Raw genomic sequence first — 22443 nt, 5'->3', positions numbered from 1 at the left:
ATAAAGATGAACTCGTGCTGGGCTAGTTAGTTTTCGGACTGGTCATTCAAGAATAGCCAGCGTTTGCAAAGTCATTGAAAAATAGTCACTATTTTGCTGCAATAGGGATCGGTCTAGCATAATATACTGGAGATCGGTGCACTTGTGTATGAACTTCCAGCATATTATGCTGGAACTCCAACACGTGAAAAATTCCAGCATAATATGTTGGAGATTGGAGCACCTGTGTATGAAATTCCAGCATATTATACTGGAACTCCAGTATATTATGCTGGAGTTCCAGTATACTTATGCTGGAACTCCATTATAATATGTTGGAGTTCCAGTATATTTATGCTGGAACTCCAATATATATTGCTGGAGTATTTTCGGATTTTGAACAACGTTTTCGTTCAGATTTATCTTTACATGAAAAATGGCTAAATTTCGATTACTTTTGAAACTGTGGCTATTTTTGAATGTCCACTTGTAAATTTGACTATTTTTGAATTTCTCGCTATTACAAATGGTCCAGTTTTGAAAAGGTTCAATTAATGTAAATTCCTTAAATTTCTTTCTACTGAACTTTGTGAGACTGATGCCAGCGGAGCACAACATCGAGTGCACTAGAGCCAGGGTGTGTTTGCTCTTTTTTCTGATGACTGGGAGACTCGTCAATGTGGGTGAATTTATGTTGGGGGAGATGGCCCGCACACGATTTGGGCGAAAAATAAAAGGTTCTTCTTTGATAACTTTTTGACGCAGTACATGCTCTCTCATGAGGTGCCTGAGTACCCCGGTTATGTTGAGGCGGTGGAGGCTCTGAAGGGACTGATGGACATTATTTCTTTGTTGGAGACTACTTCCAAGCTGAGCCACGCTACGAAATGAGCGGGATGAAAATTTCAACAAATATCTATATGGATCCCTGAATTTGATAATGAGCAAGTTGGGTATGACGGATGAGGAACGTATGCATCTACGAAATGATCTGTCCAGTTCTTCAAATGGAATATTGGTATTGCACCTGGAAGTCCCATTCACCCATTGGAGGATGAAAACACCAACAAGGTCTTAGATGATGAGGATGATATTGGTGCTAATGTCACGGGGCCAATGGCTTTAGTTCCCTTGGGAGCAGATAAAGATGAGCCTGGAGCTTCAGCTGGTGGGCGTTCCGAGGATGAAGGCTCCTAGTATAACCCCCATGGGTCCGAGTAACAGAGAGCTCTTCTCTCCACCTTACTTTTATTTTCAATTGTTATATGCATCGGGAACTATGCATAACATAAGTGGGTGGAAGAACTACTTTCTGAAGTGTAATTGTATAAAACTGTTTTTTTAGAAGTCGTAGTAGATATAGTCTAGTTAGTTAGTAGTAGTCTAGCGTAGTTAAAATAAAATAAAAAATCAGAAAAAGCTCAAACTTTTCCCGACGATGGATCTCTTGGACAGCTTTCTTAAGGGATTAAGGTTCAGTTAAAACAACCAAAAAGTTTTTTTTTAGAATAATTAGGTAGTATCCCTTGATTTCTTTGGGCGCCAGTTCTTTTCCAAGGTGCAGCTTGAATTCAGATATTTTTGTTTAAACTTTTCAGGAATAGGATAGGAAGAAATCTGACTTGCTCTAGATACTTGTTGACATGGTTGGTGCTGGCGCGTTAGGCTATGGCATGCGCTATGTCTTCCTGTTATATTTGATTTGAATTGTGATGCCTAAGTTAAATAAATAGCCTACTCTATGACGCATTTTTCTCAGTTGTTTGACTTGTATGTTACCTAGTGTATTATTGCTTATATATTTTCAACTATATTTGCTTGATTGTCTTGAGAGTTGAGCAAAACCATCTGATTGAGTCATGTGCAATGCATGTGTAAGGATTTGTGTTATTATGTGCTATCCTGTGCTATCTTGTGTAGTCTAGAACTTGCCCTGTGTGTTATTCAAAGCGAAACCATTAAGTTATGCTAGTCTAGGAGATGACGTAAGCAATTCTTTGCTTGATCATAGATGTGCTTGTCACTTATAAATAAAAATTTTCTGTTTCTAGCTCCTTTGAGCCTATAGACCTTTTTCTTGGCACCCACATTACAAGTTGTATCCCGATTTTGTTTGTAACTTGAGCTTGTTGAATCTTTACCTCCGAAGGCATTTAGTCGCTAAAGAAGTAAGGTAAGAGATTTGGGAAGTAGCTTTCGAGTGGAACCATGGAAGAGCCCATAAGGTGCATAAAGTTGTGAAAAATACCACTAGCCGATGAACCTTAATGTATGCGTTGTGTGTGAGAAAATAAAAGAGAGGAAAAAGAAAATTGCAAAGAAAGAAATTATAAATAATGTGATAGTCAAGAAGCAATCAAGAGGAAAAGAAAAAAAACACCTTCTAATCTTACTAAATCGTGCTAATAGGAACATAGAAGTGATTAATTGAAGAAAACGCTATATTGTACATGGTTTGTAGCGAGCGAATTGATTGAGAAGATTACGTGTTAGATTCTTGAGTGTAGTGTATTAAAGTTCTTAGGAGGGTTAGTCATTATTCCTAAATGTATCATATCCGTCCCTTAGACTACCATAAAGTCCTAATTGATCCTAGATTTGGCTAGCTTAGATTAGTAGAGATGTACACTACATGCAAGTTTATGGTACGATCACGGGATGCACATGAATTTCTTTGTGAGAGTGAGCGAATTTTGCTCAATTGTGTGATGTCCGTAATTAAAGTTCAAAGTTATACTTGAACGTGTGGACTATATCTATATTTACTCTCTTTTTTGTTGGTGAGGGCACTTGATCTCATGACAGATTGGTAATGTTATTAATTTCTCTTGTTGGGTAAGTGCGCGAGTTAAGGGTGCTTAGTGGTAATATGTCGGCTCTTGAGGTAGGGTGGTTATGGATAGGTTGTTTGAATTAGTTGAATTAAATGTGTATACTTGGGCATGTGTAAAACGGGAAGAATGTGAAATTTTTATGTTCATCCTTGATTGCGGATATTGACCATTGTCAAAGGTAGAGTGCATGATTGAAAATTTGAATTGCTCTTCCCTAGTTGAGATGTACGTTGTTGGAGTGTAGCTATAGTTCCATTGCTCGAGGGAGGGCAAAGGTTTAAGTGTTGTGTGTTGATATTCGGCTTAAAGTATATATATTTATATGCATATTGCCTAGCATTTTACTCATTTTTCGTAGATTTCGGATGTATAATATAATAATTTGTGCTAATCCGTGGTATTTTTATGTGTTGGAGTCACCCGAAGACAATGTGGGACGAAGGTGTATGATTTGAAGCAAAAATGAACAAAGTAAAAATTGGGACAGTATAGCGCCCAGGCTAGCGTGGGGCGATACCTGTGGCGCAATATCCAGAAGCACCAAAATTCCCAACGCCAGGGATAGCTCCCCATGCTACCCTGGGCGCTGGGTGGCAGGAAGTTATCCTAATTCGCAGGACAAGGTTATTTCGACCAAGATGCCCCCAACTCGTATAAAAGCAAGTCTAAATCTATTTTGGAGGGGGAGACACCACTTTGAGAGAAAAACACAAGTACGGAATGCTCGGAAGCACGTAATTCATCAATTTTTCCATCCTTCATCTAATATTCATAGCTTTTATGTTTAAAAATAATATCTTGATTATTGTCATGAATATGCGTGGCTAAGAACCTCGTTATTCTGGGTTATGGGTCGTGTTTGACTATTGTAATTTGATAGTTGATTGTGTTGTTTGATTCAATCATATTAATTTGTTTATTCAATCTTACACTTAATTATTCTATTGCGTAGCTAACAATAGAGTACTATCTACGAATTTATAGTTGAACTCGAAAGTGGAAACTACAAATTGCATATAAGAACTAGAGTAAGTTTTTGAATCCATGCATTGGATAATAGATTCGCAATTAGGATAAACATATTCTGGTTGCTTTACTTGGTTATTTTTGCAGGAGATATACATGCGTCTTGTCAAGTTTGATTCTGTAGACATATAGTCTTAGGTGCGCTGAATAGACGAGCGAAGCGTCGAACGAACTTTGCGAGCATAATAAATCCTGCTAATCAACAGATTAGATAAGTCAAGTGATTACATCAACCAGAAGAATACAATAGGAGAGACATCAGTCCCATAACCCTGAAATATTCCTATTTCATTGAATTTTTTCTAAGTGTTTGTTTGCTTTACTTGCGATCTTATTTTCTTGCTTGCTTATTAGTTCGTAGTAGTTTAGTTATAAAAATCACAATCGTCTTCGTCACAATCACTTGAGCAGTAAATTTATAAATAGTTTAGATTGGATAATAATTGATCATAAATCCTCGTGGGAACAAAACTTTCTCATCACTTTATTACTTGTCGACCGCATATATTTGCGTGTTCGTTTGGGCCAACATTTATAAATTGGATAATATTAATGGAGTAGCATTTTTGTTCTAAAAATCCAAACTTAAGGAGTAGTTTTTTACTAGACTTAATAGTATGTATCTTTGGCCTCCTAGTTAGAAAAGGACCCTAGTCCCTACAATCGCAGCCTCTAAAGGCGCAGACAAAATCATATCTGTCACGCAAGTTTGCACCCAACAAAAGTACTAATTTGACCAATCGCGGCAATTCTGTCCACAGAAAAAAAAACAACCCGAGTCTCTATTCAATACTTTGCCTAATCCACTGATCTTCTTCCCTTGGCTTAGCACTTAGCATCGTGCAGAGGCAAATATTTTATGGAATTAGGGGTGCGTTCAAAAACAGAAGACAGATTTTCAATGCATACCATAGTTATACTTGTGAAAAACAAGTTTTGAACCCACATTTTTCAATGAACTCTGAGTCTTGAACTTTCAGGTTTAAATCTTGGAACTATCTCCGCGTGCAGGCATATAAGTGATTGTTTATAGTCATGAGTCGCAACAAAGAGCCCCTTCTTGATAATCATCAGCTGGACGGAGAAGAAAAGCAGGTGGTGAGTAGACGTGGCACTAACGACGACGTTGGATTTGTTAAAGAATTTGGTTGGGAGTCGAAAAGGCTATGGGAGCTGGCTGGACCTGCCATTTTCACTACCGTATGTCAGTATTCACTTGGTGCACTCACTCAGACTTTTGCTGGTCAAATTGGGGAGCTTGAACTGGCTGCTGTCTCTATTGAAAACTCTGTTATTGCCGGTCTTGCTTTTGGTGTCATGGTAATTAAGCTATCTCTTTCATATTTATTTTTTTCCGGAGCAGTAGCCGAATTAAGATTTCATTAAAAGGAGTAAAAATATAAAAAATGTAATATATGAACAAATCAAGAAGACTTAACATATTGTATTTATACATACAAAACATGTTTACTCAATACTACTATAATTTTTTGGCAAAAGATTGTCAATTCAGAGCTACTCCTCTAGAGTTTAATTTACTTATAAGAAGTTTTTGTATTTACATAAGTATTGCTTAAAAATATTATTTCAGATAGTATATTTTTTTTTGTTTGTAAAAAGCATGATTTGACAATCTTCAAATTATGATAAGCAATGTGTTAAAGTAGGTAAAACTACAATAATAATGTAAAAAGAACTTTGACTTACAATGTCAATCTATTCAACTCAAATTCCTCCTGCATTTCCAACTTTGTATGTAGTGAATATTGATTTTTCATCTCAAATACATGGAAGGAGATATGGCTCAATTAAACTGAGTAGTTAGAGATGATTCATATATAGTCGATCTTAATTAGTCTCAGATGGCGACATGATTGATTGATCAATTAACTCATCTGGGATACATAAAAGTATACTATTGCTGCAATGCTTCATTATAGTTACACCCCAAGCTTTAATGTCTGACTGCTTTAATATAATATTAAATTATGTGAATAATCTTTCTTAAAAGTTTAAATAGTTAGAGTGATAACTTTACTTAATTCATTTTAAATGTGCAAGATACGATCACTTTCTAATATCTTCTTTTATTTTGGCCTGAAGCTGTGTACCAAAATATGAATTTAACTACTCTACTTTTTTGTTAGTTAAAATTAAATTAATCAAATGCATGACACGTGTTTCACTTAATAATGACTAATTAATATATATTCTCACCTCATCAAATTACTTACCATGATAAATTGATATTATTTATTGTAGAAAGAGGTGTAGGTATGTTTTTACCGTATATCCAAGTCTAAATTCTTAACATCATAGTCAATTTCCCTGCCTCTTGGTTTTAGCTTCACTTTGTGTCATGTATTTTCGATTTACTCGACATTAAAGTGTTTCAATTTCTCAATTATTATATCCTGGACAGTTGTGATCTTAAAGTTTTTAAGATTCTAACGTTTATTTTGCATTTTCTTGTCAAAATGCTCATATTATTTTGAGACTTATAACTTAAATACTCCTAGATATTCTATCCATTTATTTAACCGTAAAAAGAATTAGAATTTAATGTTTAAGATGTTGAAAAAGGTCATACCGTGATTAATTTAAGCTAACAAACAGAGTTGTAACTCGAATAAGTTACCCGAGTAGTTGGCGAAGTGATCCACTTTCAAACTTGAATTGGCTAAGTGACCTTCAAGTTTTAATTATTGTAGGATTGACCTTCATGCTGAATTAGTGCTTAAGTGAAATTATAAAATGAAGGGGAAGTTCAGTCTTTATCCCTAAAGTTTCACTTGTTACACTTTGGCCACCACCTATATAATTCTAATATTTCTAGATTTAAAAAAAAAAATCCTATCCCTTCTCTGCCATCCCAATCCCCATTTTCCACGGTTGATTCCTCCATTGCAGCTTGTTTTTCTTGCATTCAATACACAGAGGTCGTCTCCTTTCTTCCTCATTCCTCTCAAAGCTTCATTCTTTTGATTTATCATTTACGGAAAAGAAATCGAAAAATTGGGGATTTTCTTGATCTGCCGAATTTGGGGATGAAATTAGCGGTATATTGGATTGATAATTCATACTAGGTGGTATATTGTGTAGCTCTTTCATCTGGTAAGTGTTTTCATCTCATCTTCTTCGTCATTGTTAATTTGAGTTTCTGCAAATTTTATATGCACAGTGCTCGACCACTAGTGTAAAATAGACTACTGTTAGAATAGACCACCGGTTCGCAATAGACTGATGGAAGATTATATATTAGTATGCGGTCTATATTCTGGTAAATGGGTTGAAGAGCCAAATAGTTAGAATTGTAATTCCTATACAAAGGTTACAATACCTATTTGTATATCCAACAATTATACATTTGACAAATTTATTGATATCGTCATTAAACATGGAAAACTAACATGTTCGTCGAGGTATTTAAATATTACATATATGCTTAGCTCTGCGCCGAGGAGGAACAAGATTCCCCCCCTTCTTCATTAAGAATGACAACGATTTGCAATCGTACCTCTTTGATATTACAATTGATGGTATAAGCCTTGTTTCAAGATATTTGTGGCTGAAAATGAGCTTGAAGAAGGGGTTGAAGTTCCTGTTGAAAGGTCTAATTATGGTTCAAACGTCGCAGCTGCACCACCACCACCACCACCAACACAGCCACCAATCGTAGAAGTAGATGAGGAAAAAATGGTGAAAGATGACTTTAGTGGATTTAGACATGACTTGCATTATTTTGGTGACAATAAAATGAACTAGTATGGTCCGAAAGATGCAGATGGAGCGGAAGAGCTCCCAGATATTGTCAGTCAGGCAACCGAAAATGAAGGCTTGGTGGACTCATTAGCTACACAACACAACCACCCTGATGGTACAGGTCTTTTCCTTAGGAAATGTTTCGACAACAAATTGGATCTAATGAAACAGTTAGAGGTTGCTTATGTGAAAATGCATTTTACGTTTCATATGAAAAAGAATAGCAGTAAATTAATTTCGGTGATATGCCGAGATGTGAGTTGCCCCTGGAACTTGCGCATTTTTAAAGTACGAGAACTTTGATAGGTCTTTTTATTCCCAAGTACCATGGCGAGCACACATGTAGGGTACAACGCATATCAAATTGTCATCCTAATGCGTCGTCGAAGACTTTGGATGCATATTACCAGGAACGGTATATTAATGGCAAAGGCTCAACCCCGTCAGATCTGAAGGATGCTATTTTGTTGATTTTAACCAAAATCTTACTTATTGGAAGAGCTGGAAGATAGGTGAAATAGTTAAAGGTATGATCAGGGGTACTCAGGAAGAGGGGTATGCTTTGTTGGAAGCATATCGCCAGATTTGAAGGTTGATGACAAATTGCATTTTACATAATTTTTCTTATCTGTTGGAGCTTTCATTAAGGGATTCGCATATATGAGAAAGGTTATTGCTATTGATGGGACATTTTCGAGTGACAGGTATGGAGGTTGCTTGTTGTATATTGTGTCACAAGATATAGAGAATTACATTTTTCAATTGCGTTCTGTGTAGTCGATAATGAGTGCGGTAATTCTTGGACCTACTTTTTTGAACAACTGCGGCACATTGTTGACGACGGTGATGAATTGTGCATTATCTCTGATCGGCATCTGTCTATTGGGAATGACTTCAAAAAAGTTTTTACTGTTGTCCATCATGATTTTTGCACGCGTCACATTGCTGAGAATATGCACAAGAAGTTTCGTTGTTGAAATTTTATTAAATGTTTTTTCTGCTGTCATACAATATTGAGGAATTCTTTGACAATTTTCAGCAAGTGCGTGATGAAAGTAAAGAAGTAACTAACTGCCTCGCGAATGAAATTGGGTTCCAAAAGTAGAGCAGGGTCTTTTTTCTAGGGAACCGATATGGCGTGTTGATAAAACACATTGCAGAATCGCTTAACGTAATGCTTAAGGATCAAAGAGAATCCCCGATCATTGGCATATTCAATCATATCATTCGAAAGATTGTAGAAAACTTCGAAGAGAGGCGTAGAGAAATGAAAAATGTTTTGAACGTCTTTGAAATTTACCCATTTGACTGGCCATCTCAAAACAAAATTGATCACATTTCAACTCCAATTTTTACTTCCGAAAAACGATACTCAAACAACTGAAAAAATTGAGTCAAGAATGCTGCTAGTCAGAAAGTATCCTTTGGGTCGAGAAAGTATTATCACCACAGCATGGCTGCTAGTCAATTCACAGCTACAACTCCGTTGAATGCTGGTAGGCGATTCTCAAAATGTTCCAAACCTAAGGTAAGATATATTTCACATATTCGCCTCTTTTTAATTTTAGGGATTCAATTTTACTGATAAATTATTTTTCTATTTCATTCGATAGGGTAAAAGATGTTAATTTTGGAAATGGGACGATGATCTGCTAGATTCAAGGATTGCTGACCTTATCAGTAGTTTAAAGTGTTAAAAGGACACTCTTAAGCGTGAATTTTTTTTTCTGTAGATGAAGGTGGCTAAACTTGAAGATTAATAGCAATGGATGATTATGAGCAAAATGGTGATGATGATGGAGGAATTGAACCGGAGGGAGGGCATATTCTTGTAAATGATTATGTTGGATGGATGGATAAGATGAATGAAATGAGGCTGAATAAGTGGGTTATACTCTTATGCGTCATTGTTGGATTCGTAGCAGCTTGGATAATGAAGTGAGAAAGAACATTAGTTTATTGTTGGTAGAAATAGTTTAATTACTGTAAGTTTGTTTTGTTGGAAGTCTTTTGGATCATGTAATATTGTACTGATGTAATGTAATATTTGATGAAGTTATTACACGCGACTTTGAGTCTATTACGCAACCAAGTAGCAAGCTTATTGATGGACTCAATATCTATTACGGAACCAAGTAGCTACTAGCTAGTTTATTACTAGATACATTGTCTATTAGTACAACATCAATCGTTAATCGGAAAAAGATAATTTTATTACATAGAGGTAGATGCAAATATCACAAATTACTACAAGTTTGTCCAAAATAAATTTGTCCCATGACCAACACAAACATAAATTACACTAATAAAACTAAGAATGGTTTATCCTTCCCCTGAAGATATCCACTGCAATTTTTTTCCTAAACAACTCCATTCGCTTGTCATTAAGCTACACTAGCGACATATCAGTTAGGAGGAAGTCAATAACCTTCACTACATATGCTCCACTACTTTCACTATAATAATCAAAGACATAATTAATTATTAAAGAAACCAGAAGAATGAGTAAAACATAATGGATGACACATTAGTTTACGTATGCTGAATGGATGACACATCCATAATATGCTCCCGGGACTATTTCTTCGTAAGCACATCTTGGCCTAAGTCTGTAAACTGGCCAGTTTTTATCAAAATACTAGGCATCATGAGTGTGAGGGGAAAGTTCTTCTAGTTTACCATCATCATACAAACTGACATTGCTATTGTAAATTCGAATCAAAACCTCTGCCAAGTGAAAAACAACAGGCACAAAATACTTTTTATCAATTTGCCATACACTATACAACATCTTAGCCTTGCACCACTCCACAACCCCAGGTTTTGGCATACTTCTTTGAGGATATTGCATTAGGGGTGTAAGGCACAAGTCTTGGCAAGCATCAACTGTCTCACAAAAGTCCAAATCCTTTTCCTCTTTACTGGCAGCCTCATTGATCTTATCCCATGTAGTGCACATGCTGAAGGAATATGCTTCTTAGCAATTGATTTCTTCCTCATGTTACCTACATGCAAATATGTAATGTCACGTTTAATAATTTGAAACTTAAGGTCGGATAAGAAAAATAAGCCCCAATTCCAGCCAACATTTATAACCAGAAGACAATCGACCATAGGTTTATCAATAAATATTAGGTCGACAGTCCGACGAAATTCTAAAATACAAAGTACAGAGATAGTCCAAGAAGCACAAATAACCACCGACGCCATATAAGATATGGTTATACACAAAATCGATCTTGAACATGCACATGAATGAATCCCTCTACAAAACCCCAAATCACAAATATAAGAAACAAAAAAATTTTAGAATTTACCAAAATTGACACGTTCTGAATAATAATATAGTGCTTGTTAGGTCTATAGAGACGATTCCACCCAAAATCAAAGCTTGATTCTTGTCCCTTCCCGCCAGAAACTATCGTGGTCGAGGGGATTGAGTGAGAGAGAAGAGAGAGTAGAGAGATGAAAGAGAAAATGGCGGAAAAATTAGAAAGAAAGCTTGTTTTTCAAACTTTATAGGTGACCCACAAGTTTTGCAAAATGTTTAAAAGTGCCCAACCACCTTAACCCACTGATTTAGTTATTTTTTAACCCAAAAAGAAATTAAGAAAGGAAATAGGCGGTCACTTGACCAATTTAAGTTTTTTGGATCTTCTTAACAATTCCACTCTAGTTACCACGTGCAAAACAACAAATCGAAAAAATGGATGACTTTCGAATGATTTGCATAAGAATGGACAATCTTTATCCCATAGATCTCAATCAGGTCTTTTAAAACCTTATATTCTTATCAAGACATTAACGGGAGAACTATCTAATATATCACACGTATATTGCTTGCTGCAAGTTCCATTTAAGATTAAGACACTATTTAAATTGCACATGTTTTTGCATTGCACCCTCTTGGTGTAAAGCTCTGTAAAATTTCTTGCTTTTGTAGAAAAGACACTATTTAATTAGTTCCATATTTTTGTGTGTTTTAACATCTATACAATGATTATGTAAAAGAATTTTTTATACTATAAATCACCTAAAATGTAACTATATATAGGACCCAAGATTCGGTGGTCGCTGGCACCATGACAGTTGATATAAATTTATCACTGTTCATAAAGATTGGTACGGGGCATTTGCTAATATCTGACTATTTTTTTAAGACATTTACTAGTATAGATGAAGTTTTCATCGAAGTTTCCGGGTGCCGGTGATCCCTCGACCCATATTGTGCGTCTGTTTTTGTATGTATACAAACCATCTATAAAGAGAGAAAACAGTAACCTGAAAAATAAGACATATTATCTACTACTAACATGTTACAATACACTAATAGCATAAAACTTTTTAGATTTTCAGTGTATATGAATTCAATTTATTTCTTTTGTTTGTGAGTGCTAATAAAAAAATGGCAGCTGGGGATGGGAAGTGCACTGGAGACATTATGCGGGCAAGCATTTGGTGCAGGACAGCTGAGGATGCTGGGAATATACATGCAAAGATCTTGGGTTATTTTGCTCACCACTGCTTGTATTTTGGTTCCTGTTTATGTCTTTTCTCCTCCAATTCTCCTTTTGGCTGGTCAAACCACTCGCATCTCAAATGCTGCTGGTCAGTTCCATGCAACAAATTATACATATAAGCTTGCAGTTATAGATCCAACAAATTAACTTATCCTAGTGCATGCATGCAGGAAAATTTGCTTTGTGGATGATACCACAATTGTTTGCTTATGCAATGAACTTTCCGATTCAGAAATTCTTACAAGCTCAGAGGAAAGTGTTAGTGATGGCATGGATATCTGGTGGTGTTCTTGTGCTACATGTCTTTTTTAGTTGGTTATTCATACTGAAACTTAAATGGGGCTTAGTTGGAGCAGCTGTCACTCTGAATATCTCATGGTGGCTCATAGTAATTCTACAGCTGGTCTATATCTTTGTCACCAAATCTGATGGAGCTTGGACTGGATTCTCATCCTTGGCATTTCAAGACTTGTTTGGATTTGTCAAGCTTTCTTTGGCCTCTGCTGTCATGTTATGGTAACTCTCCCATGCATGCCAAAAACAAGTGAATAAATAAAAGAATTGGATGTCTCGTATGTTTGTTTTATGGACTTTACTAATTGCAGCTTGGAGTTCTGGTATTTGATGATACTGATCATAATCACAGGTCTTCTGCCTAACCCTTTGGTGCCAGTTGATGCTATGTCTATATGGTATCATCTTCTCCTCCTCTCTTTTTCTTTTTAAATATAAAAAAATGTATGTCCAAGCAAAACTCTTAATAGAGCTGTCTTTACTTTTCAGTTATTCACTACTTGACAGGCTATTATTAATCTGGAGCAACAATTGAAAAGCAATGCCTTGATGTCAGGAGACTTTGTGCTCAATCTATGGCCTTCAAACATAAAGTTGTAACCATAAATTAGTGCATTTGAGCTGATTTAGGGGTCTAAAATAATGGAGAAGAGAATATCTTTGTTATGTTTCTACACATGATATTGGAGGATATGCATCTGCTAACACGAGTCTCTAATTCTTTTTTCAGCATGAACATTAATGGATGGCAGGCCATGATTTCTTTAGGATTTAATGCTGCTATCAGGTAATACATAATCTGTTCCAAAGCAGAACAAAATCTCACTAGCTAGTCATTAGATACTGCACTCATAGTGTTTGTATTGAGAAGTATTATTAACTCTCAATGATTAAATCTTGATTGTAGTGTGAGAGTATCAAATGAACTTGGAGCTGGTAATGCACGACTAGCAAAATTTTCAGTGATTGTAGTCTCCTTAACATCAACTGTCATAGGAGCAGCTTGCATGATTGTCGTGCTAGCAACAAGAGAATATTTTCCCTACCTTTTCACTAACAGTGAAGCAGTTGCCGAAGAGACAAAGAAACTGGCAATGTTGCTTGCCTGGACCGTTCTATTAAACAGCCTTCAGCCTGTCTTATCCGGTAACAATGTTAAATAACTAACTTTCAATTTCCCATGACTACATTACCGATCTTTGTCGCTTATAAGGGCTATTATATTCTTTCTGATAAAGAATTGATTCTCATTTCCCTTAATTTCTTGTTTTTGTTTTGAAAATTAAAGGTGTTGCTGTTGGAGCTGGATGGCAGGCACTTGTGGCATATATTAACATTGCATGTTACTATATTGTTGGTTTGCCCGCCGGAGTACTCTTAGGCTTCAAATTGGATTTAGGAGCGATGGTGAACTTCTACGACTTCTAAAATATCCCAGTCAGACAAACATAACTGTACGTTGATATTAGTGAAAACTGTATTATCCAACTAATACAATGTTGTTTTGTTCTTCCAGGGAATCTGGGGTGGGATGATTGGAGGCATTTGTTTGCAGACCATTATCTTAATAGCTATTACAGCAATGACAAACTGGGAGAAAGAGGTCAGTGTTGTCTCTCTTTTACATGCTATGTGGAGTAGTATTATTTATTCCTATTTGTCGGACTAGGGGATTCAATTGAATCCCATTCGGACCATGTAGCTCTGCCTTTGCATCAACCAAAATGGAGTTCACTCGAACTCCCTTCGCCGGAAAATTACCCTGTATATATAAGGGAAAATCTAGTTTGTACCTCTTAATATGGCCCAAAAGCATAGTTCGGGGGTTCAAAATCTTTATTAGGTCGTTGGTTCAATTCCCAGTTGCTACAGTCTCCTTTAGTTTTTTAAAATTTTTCTTTTTTGAACACCCTTAGGCCTTAGGGCAAATATTGCATACGCTATTGGCTTCAACAATGCTTCAGTTCATTAGGATATATATTTAACATGAATTGACGCATTAGTCTTATAATTTTGCAGGCAAGTCTAGCTGCAAGTCGTGTAAAGCAATGGGGAGGAGCAGCTGCAACTGACTAATATGATCGCGCAGCTATATTTGTTTTTGTAGCAGCCATTTTTATCATTTCTTAATTATGAAATCAGAGATGGGTTCTGGTTCGACAAGTAATAAGAAGTATTATTGCTTGTTGACTACAACCTCGCCAGAACCTCTCTTGTTCCATCGTTTTAACAATCCATCTCTATCACATTGTTTACCTTGAAAATGGTAATTACAATTAAATTAAATTTGATTTTGTGGTTCTAAAAATACGTGATTTATTTTTATGCTAGTTGTTAAACAGTAGGTGCTAAGTGTGAGACTAGAATATAAGATAAGAACTCGAAAACAATATATTTAAGCAAACCAGGTGGCTAAGAATCGGGGCCTCGAGCCAGGTTATATGGGGCCTCGAGGTCAAGCTAGGCACTAAGCTGTGGCTGACCGATGAAGGTCTAACAATTCTAAGAGCTTTGATCTGAGCTCTTTATGATCAATAACGAACAATAAATGAAGAACAATCAATAGAACACAATAAATGTAAGCAATAAATGTAAATAGTAGAATTAAGAGAGAATGTGTTAGAGAGCAGATAATGTTTTTGAATTGAATGTTGTAAGTAATATATGTCTTACGAAATGACAAGGGTCCCCTTTATATATGAGGGGGAACCCCAACATAGTACAAATGTATTTATTACAAGGATTTGAGGCTGGTACAACCATTTAATGCCACGGTACGGGCTTGAACTAGCCTAATAGACTTGGTCAGTTTTAGTCACGTGCCTTGGGATCTTCCCGTTTGTCCATCATAGCCGTCGATTTGCACTGCCTCAAGGTCGATCATTGGGAACCCTCGGGATCGAACCCCGAGCAGAGCCTCGAGCCTTCTGGGGGAGGCCTTACGAAGTGCCATAACGATCATAAAATTGGACCCTTTGATTTTTATCGTATACAGATAGTCCCCGCGTTTCTTAGATTGAAATGATAAGAAACGATTTTGACGTCGATCTCCTCGAGCCTCTCATGATGACATTATGCTAATGACGTGAGCTTTTGCGATAACTGAGATGTCTAATCGGTTCATCTTTCCAGAAGAATTCAATGTAGCGTCGGTTTATTTTCCCAAAAGCGATAATATAGCCGCCGATCCATTTCCCAAAATGCATAAATTGCGCTGTCGGCTACTCTACCGCCTTTCTATAAATGGGAGCTTTCTTGAATCACCACTCCATCCAGTCATTCTTCAACGGCCTTCAACTCTTTTCTTCTCCTCATCCTTATCCAAATTCTATTTTCCATGCTTCACGCCCGTGACCGTAGGGTCATATGGCAGCGGTCTCGCTAGTTATGTCATGGCTCTCTCTCAGAGCTTTCCCCTACTGAAAGGGATCGTACTGATTTGTTGTTGTTGTTGGTCCGAAATAATGAGAGAGGAATCTCAAATTATCTTCGTATCAGAGGATATGTGGACCGTAAATTGCTCCTCATCTCTCTTAACTTCAAGCGGGTGTGGCGTTTCACTCCTTTTGCTTTTCATGGAGTGAGGTGGTGCCCTCCACTAACGTTTGCATCCCACACCGATGCAATGTCTCAAGAAGTGGCTTCTTAATAGTAGTGCTGGCGAGACCCATACTCGCCTAGTTTTTCAGCCAGCCACTTCGTCATCTTTTTTCTCTTCGGAGGATGTTCTCGAAGACGTCATTTGGAAGGTCAAGATGGGATCCCCGAGGGAATGGTTCTCGCAGAGATTGCCCCCGAGGATGTACCTCCGAAAGTAGATGAGACTTTTAGCTGTTATTTTTGCTTCTTTGTTTCTGTCTAAGGACCCTCCGTGGGTTTTTGTAATCATGTGTAAGGACCCTTCGTGGGCTTTTGTAATCATCGTTTATTAATACAAAAATATTTCTTCAATTTGTCGCTGATTTGTACTGGATTTCCCTTTATTTGTGTTTGTGAAGAATTTGAGCATGTGACTTAATCGATGGTCCGAATATCGAGCCTGGGCGTAGGAATTTCCTCAGTTCTTGATTGGTTAATATGATTTTTCCTGAGACCCTTTACCGTTTCTCGGACCATGTTCGGGTTGACTTGATACAAACTTAGGCCGCCGAAACTGGCGACTTCGAATCGAGTGAGAATGGGGCCTCGATTTTTAGAACAAAACTTAACCCTTTTAGACCCCGTTTGTAGTCCTCGAGGGATAATTTGCTCAAACGCCTGAGAATAAAGATAGCCCTAAAACTTTCATAGATAGTCCCCGAGTGAGAGTTAGCTCGAGCTCGGGCGGCCTAAAAAACTTGATTTGAACTTAGAGTGAAGATAACCCTAAGGCGTTATAGATAGACCCCAGATGAGGATATGCCTGGACTCGGTTGGCCCCTGGACTAAAGTAATCGAGAGAGCGTTTAACCTGATCTGAAGGCAAAAACAGCTTTAAGGCTTTATTAGTAATTCTCGAGTGAGAACTGGCTCGGGCTTAGGTAGCTCGAGGGCCAAAGAATCGAGTGGATGACCCGCACTCGCAATAGCAAAAACCCTCGAGATAGGGTACCACACCGAGGTTAGGTTTATACGAATAGCTCCTTAGAGATTATTTTTCATTTTGACAGAGATCCTCGAGACCGGGCACCATCTCGAGGCTTAGAATGATATTGATGGCTCCTTAGAGCCTATTTTCATTTTGACAGAGATCCTCGAGATCGGGTACCATCTCGAGGCTTATAGTGATATTGATGGCTCCTTAGAGCCTATTTTCACGGTAGCAGGGACCTCGAGATCGGGTACCATCTCGAGGCTAGATTGATATGGGGGTTTTTGATCCTTCGAACGTTGTACATCAGTGTTGATCGTATGACATGGTCATGAGATGATCGAGGTGATCCTGCTGGTACATCTCCCCGAAAGTGATAATGGCCTAGTCGGAATTAATTGGCCTTGTAGGGTAGGCGGACAGTCGCCGCTTGCTCTATATATGAGTTTATTTCCTTCTTTTCTGAAGATTTCTCTATTTTGAGTCGCTGTCCCTTTCCATAGAGTTCTTCTTCCTTGTGTTAGCTTTTCCATCATTTTAATTCAAAGGTTTTCACCTGAGTTTCTATTTTCCTTCTCTTGTTTTATTATTGCCATGGCTGCCATGCCTAAATCCATTCACCAAGAAGAGGAGGGTTCCGCTTCTTCTTCCCACTCAATCAGTGGTATACCGTCGGCGTCTGGCGAGCCAATCCCAAGATGCTTTGTCTCGAGAAGGGACCTTTCGCTAGAGAGGCCTCCCAATGTTGAGGGCCATTGGGATCATGCATCAAGGTTTACTTCATCAATAGGACAGGAACACCTCGAGGCAGTGAGGAGATACTGCGAATGGGGAGAAACAATGGTACTGCAGGTACCCTCCCCGGAAGAGAACATTACGGCTCATTCAGAGGGGTGTTTACACGTATACACGTACCCTTTCACGTTGGGTCCTATCAATAGAGTTGTGCTTGACTTCTGTCGAAGATATCGGGCTACCATGGCACAGGTTCACCCGTTGTTCTGGAGGACAGTGTTGATGATGAGGTTCTTTACGGAAAAAGCCGGGCTCGATTTCACCCTTAGCCATCTCATCAGATTGTACCGACCCTTTCATTGCCGAGGCCTGATAGCTTTGCAAAGCCAATCCACCAAACCCTTCGTTGTTGATGATGAAGAAAATAGGGACGGAGGATGGATGAATCGATTCATCGAAGCAAAGACCGTCGATGTTATCGCCGTGGAGTTCCTGCCGTTTCTTGAGAAATGGAATGTCACACGTAAGTGGTACACTTGTGTTTTTGTCGTTTTTGCTCATGATGGAGACAGATTCTATAATGACGCTTTCTCTTTTTTTCTTTTCTTTTTGCAGCAACCCCGTGGATGCCATACGATGTTCCCAACCTGGCGGATTATTGGGCTTGGAAGCTAGCAGCCCGTTCGACCTATGACGAGCATAAGTGGCGAGATCTATCCAAGGGTAGATAGGAGGAAAAACACCACGGTACGTGCTGTGTGATTTGCTTTCTTTGGAGGGCACTCTGTGTACACTAACCTCATGACCGCAGGTGTTGAAGAGTTTCCTGAGGTGAGATCGTTCTCCCTCGGAGAGAAGGAGTGGTCATCGGCTTCAGGACTGAGGAGCAATAACAAACGGAAGGAACCCTCGCAGCGCGAAGGCGCTCATAGCGAGATAAGTCCTGCCCGGAGGCCCAGGGAAGATTCTCGACTGAGCCTGCAACACCCGAGGCTTTCGGTCTTTGAGGAATGGTTCCTCTTTTGCCATCGTCTTCTTTTCCCGTTGAAGGTACTTCGAGGGGTGTTCGAGGCTAGGGGCCACCTGGCTTATGCGAGGTCTCGAACGATCACATTAATATTGGGAGTGGTTTTGCTGGGGCCGATGAAACTAGGCCGGTGGGTGTGCGTTCGACCTTTGAGGAGGCTTAACGGCTCTGTTCCGTGGTGAGTTTTGGCCGATTGTATCAGTTTTTCAGTTTTGCACTCCCACTTTCTTATTGAGCTCCTTTTTCATAGTCCTTTGACAAGCTCAAGTCCGAGCTGCTCCGCCGTGAAGCCAGGTTGAGGAAATCCTTGGATGGGGAGAAATCACCCAGGCTTCTTTGTGATAAGAGGGGAGATGAGTTGGTATATCTGCGGTACGAAGTGAATCGGAGCCTGAACTACGAAAGCCACCTTGAGAAACATGTAACCTTTGCTCCGAGGGAATGCATGCTTCTTCTTCTATCCTCAGGGATTAATATTTTGATACCTCAGTTGTAGAGCAAGGCAGAGGATTTGGAAAGCCTTTGGGGCAAGGTTGGTCAGGCCAAACATGAGTGTAACGAGCTAAAGGCTCAGATAGATGCCCATGTTGCAGCCAAGAAGAACGCTCTGGCCAAGGTTTCCGGAACACCCATGAAAATAGCTCGGTTTAAACGAGCAGGATTGCAAGGCTCGAGTCCAAACTTTTGGAGATGAAGGCCGAGGTCACTGACGCCCGGGTTGAAGCTGAAGAGATTCGGGCTAAGGCTGACAAGAAAGTGACCGTCTATTTAAAAGACACTGCCGAAGCTCAGGCTGAGCTGAGAGAGGCTTCTGATAGAGAGAGCAGAAGCAGTGAATATGCCAGGTGTAAATCTCGGAGGGAAACCCTTAAAGAGATTCATGCTAGGGGCTTCAATATCTTGGAAGAGATAGCGCATGCCAAGGCGGATGAATACGACGCCAAGTTCTTTCTGTCCGATGTCGAAGATAATGAGGAATGGGCTGAGGGGCCATAGTCCCCGAGGGGGACGTAGACTAGGCTTTTTCTTTTTGATTCTTTGTACAGGGATCTTAGAGAGAATTTGCAAATGTAGCCTTTCATTGTTTCATATGTGCATATATAAAGAAGCCTTTCGGTTTTCTTCTTCCATGAATTTTTATGTGCTTGTGTATGCCTTTCTTTGTCTTGAGTTTTGACATTTTGTCAACGATTAGCCAAACGAATTGGCCTTTGAGTAAACACCCTTAGGTTTATAATTCGGCCCTGGGGTTCGTGAGGCTGGCTCATAGGCTCTTACGCCTTTGCCCTTAGGCATTTTTAGTCAACTGTTTCGGGCTCAGTTTTCAAGTCAGATTTTGACTCAAGCTCATTGACCCTTAAGTTTTTAAGATGGCTCTTAGGCACTGACCTCTTAATGTAGGCTGCCGATAGTGGCTCTTACGCGCTGGATCAGTACGACCTCTTAATATAGGCTGGCGACAGTGGCTCTTACGCGTGGGGTCGGTACGACCTCTTAAAATAGGCTTTGGTTTTCCCTCGCTAAAGACTTTTTGAAGTTTTGTGTTCTCCCGACTCTTCGACGGTTTGATAAGAACCTCGATTATGAGCCATTAGGTACCGATAATTGAGTACCTCAGGAGGTTTCGCTCGACGACTGAATTGTTTCGAAGCCTATTGTTTGGAGCTGATATGATCGAAGCTATTTTTCTTATGCCAAGGGTAGCCTGATTAACCGGTTCTTTTTGAAGTTTTTTCGAAGTAATTGAAGGACTATGATTTTGTAGCGACGGTCGGGCGTCCCCAAGTCGCGTTAGTTTGGCTGGTACAGCCTTGTGACCGTAGTCTTCGTTTTTGGATGGAGCCTTTCAATCCCCGAGTGAAGTAGTTTCGGCGTCTATATCGAGGGTATGCCGTTTTAGGAGTCTTATAAGTTTGGATATATGGCCTTAACTTTAAGATCAGGATTATGCCTTTTGTAAGGTCTTACAAATTTTACCGTGCCTTTCTTGAGGTCTTATAGATAAGTTTACTTGGTACAAGTATGGTTCATCCCTTGCTTGAGATCTTACAGTTTTAGTGTTGCCGCATGGAGGGCTTTCGGACTCGAGGTTTCCCGCCTGGGGTCTTACGGCCGTCAGTTTCTGATAGTTCGACGGGATGATAGTCGACGACAGTCCCCAAGACGTCGAAAGTTTTCTGGCTATGGAGTCATTCTTTTGTAAACTTGGTGTTGCCTCGTTGAGGTCTTACGAGTTTGGTGACAGTCCCCGAGTGTTCGGAAATTTTTGGCTTTGGAGCCATTTCTTGCGAAAGTATCAAACTTTTTTGAAGCGTAAAACATTTTGATGGAGAAGGAAATATTCTTTGATTACTTGGCACAAGTCTACATGTTTTTGCCTTCAAGGGCTCAATTATTCCATGCGGACACAGTTCATTCGACCGTTTGGCCCGATACATCGCTTTCCTACTGAGACCCGTTTCGGCTTATCTTGAATTCTTTGAGAAGGTGATCTTCCGGGGGGGATGCCCCCCGGTGTTCAAGGTTGACTGAAGAGAAGCCTTGAACACTTATGAAATTTTCCTTAGGTAGCATATAGATGTTGCCTCGTTTAAACCTTGTCGGTAAAACCATTCTTGGGATAAAACCTGATCGAAGGAAAAGAGTGCAACATATGCTGTGAAACCTTAAGGTCTTTGAGCTGTACAACGCTTTGACTTGTTCTGATCGGACATCTGCACAAAGGTTAGTATAAAGCGTAAATGAAAAAGGAGATAGTTATACCTTAGTAGTGATGGCGCTTTGAGCCTCGATATGTTTCCTTTGGGGACACGACATGGTCCTTTGATTGTTTTATTCAGATGTAGGCGAGAATCTGTATCATTATTGCTACTTCAATGTTTGCTTATCCTTTGGCTCCTTCGATGTTGGGGGCGTTGACGCCGGTGCCACATCGTGCACCACGAACATTTCCCTTACTGCATGTTGTTCCCTATACATGGTTTTTATTCCGTCCTTCGTCGGAAACTTCATCATTTGATGAAGGGTTAATGGTACTACTCTCATGCAGTGTATCCATGGCCTTCCATGCACGATATTGTACCTCATGTCTCCTTCGATGACATGAAATTTAGCATTTTGGGTCGTGCCGGCCACGTTGACCGGGAGGATGATTTCCCCTCTCGTTGTTTGACTCGCCATGTTGAATCTATTGAGGACTCGAGAGGCGGGCACAATTTGGTCAAGCAGTCCGAGCTGCTCCACTACCCTCGACCTGATAATGTTGGCCGAGCTACCTGGATCCACAAGTACACGTTTAATTTGAAATGTATTCACAAGAAAAGAGATTACCAGTGCGTCATTATGAGACTGAGACAAGGTCTCGATGTCCTCATCACTAAATGTGAGAGCGTCCTCGGGTATGTAACCTCGAGTTCGCTTTTCCCTGGTGATGGATATTTTTGTTCTTCTGATAGTGGGTTCCTGTGGTACGTCAATTCCTCCCATGATCATGTGGATGACATGTTCCTGTTCATCTGTTTCATTCTTCCTGTTCGCCTCTTTTTCCCAGAACTGATTATTGGATCGGACACTAAGGAACTCTCTGAGGTGCCCTTTGCTGAGTAGCTGGGCTATTTTTTCTCAGAGATGTCTGCAATCTTCGATCCAATGACCATGTGTGCCCTGAAATTCGCACACCCTGTTAGGATTCCTCTA

At 39.3% G+C, this 22443-nt stretch overlaps 1 protein-coding gene and 1 long non-coding RNA gene across 2 annotated transcripts; both read left to right on the top strand.

The window, feature by feature from the left end:
• The first annotated feature begins 4562 nt into the window (after positions 1-4562).
• On the top strand, positions 4563-14706 carry LOC104215836 (protein DETOXIFICATION 33). The gene is made up of 10 exons (XM_009765755.2): positions 4563-4710; positions 4820-5159; positions 12014-12209; positions 12292-12637; positions 12727-12813; positions 13146-13202; positions 13323-13561; positions 13704-13822; positions 13932-14018; positions 14435-14706. Exons 2-10 carry the CDS (start codon positions 4875-4877, stop codon positions 14489-14491), a joined length of 1473 nt encoding a protein of 490 aa, XP_009764057.1. The 5' UTR covers positions 4563-4710; positions 4820-4874; the 3' UTR covers positions 14492-14706.
• Positions 5166-9681, top strand: LOC138882092 (uncharacterized). The gene is made up of 2 exons (XR_011403571.1): positions 5166-9129; positions 9335-9681. It is a non-coding gene; the product is annotated as an uncharacterized lncRNA (long non-coding RNA).
• Positions 14707-22443: the final 7737 nt, after the last annotated feature.

Source organism: Nicotiana sylvestris, chromosome 11 (genome assembly GCF_000393655.2).
Source record: "Nicotiana sylvestris chromosome 11, ASM39365v2, whole genome shotgun sequence".
Taxonomy (NCBI): Eukaryota; Viridiplantae; Streptophyta; class Magnoliopsida; order Solanales; family Solanaceae; genus Nicotiana; species Nicotiana sylvestris.
The sequence above is the reverse complement of the archived record's forward strand: the minus strand, read 5'-3'. Positions and strand labels throughout refer to the sequence as shown.

Coding starts and splice junctions, on each gene's coding strand:
- LOC104215836 (XM_009765755.2), top strand. CDS start 4,875: ATGAGTCGCAACAAAGAGCCCCTTCTTGATAATCATCAGCTGGACGGA. Junction 12,638..12,726: donor GCCTCTGCTGTCATGTTATG/GTAACTCTCCCA, acceptor TACTAATTGCAG/CTTGGAGTTCTGGTATTTGA. Junction 13,562..13,703: donor CCTTCAGCCTGTCTTATCCG/GTAACAATGTTA, acceptor TGAAAATTAAAG/GTGTTGCTGTTGGAGCTGGA.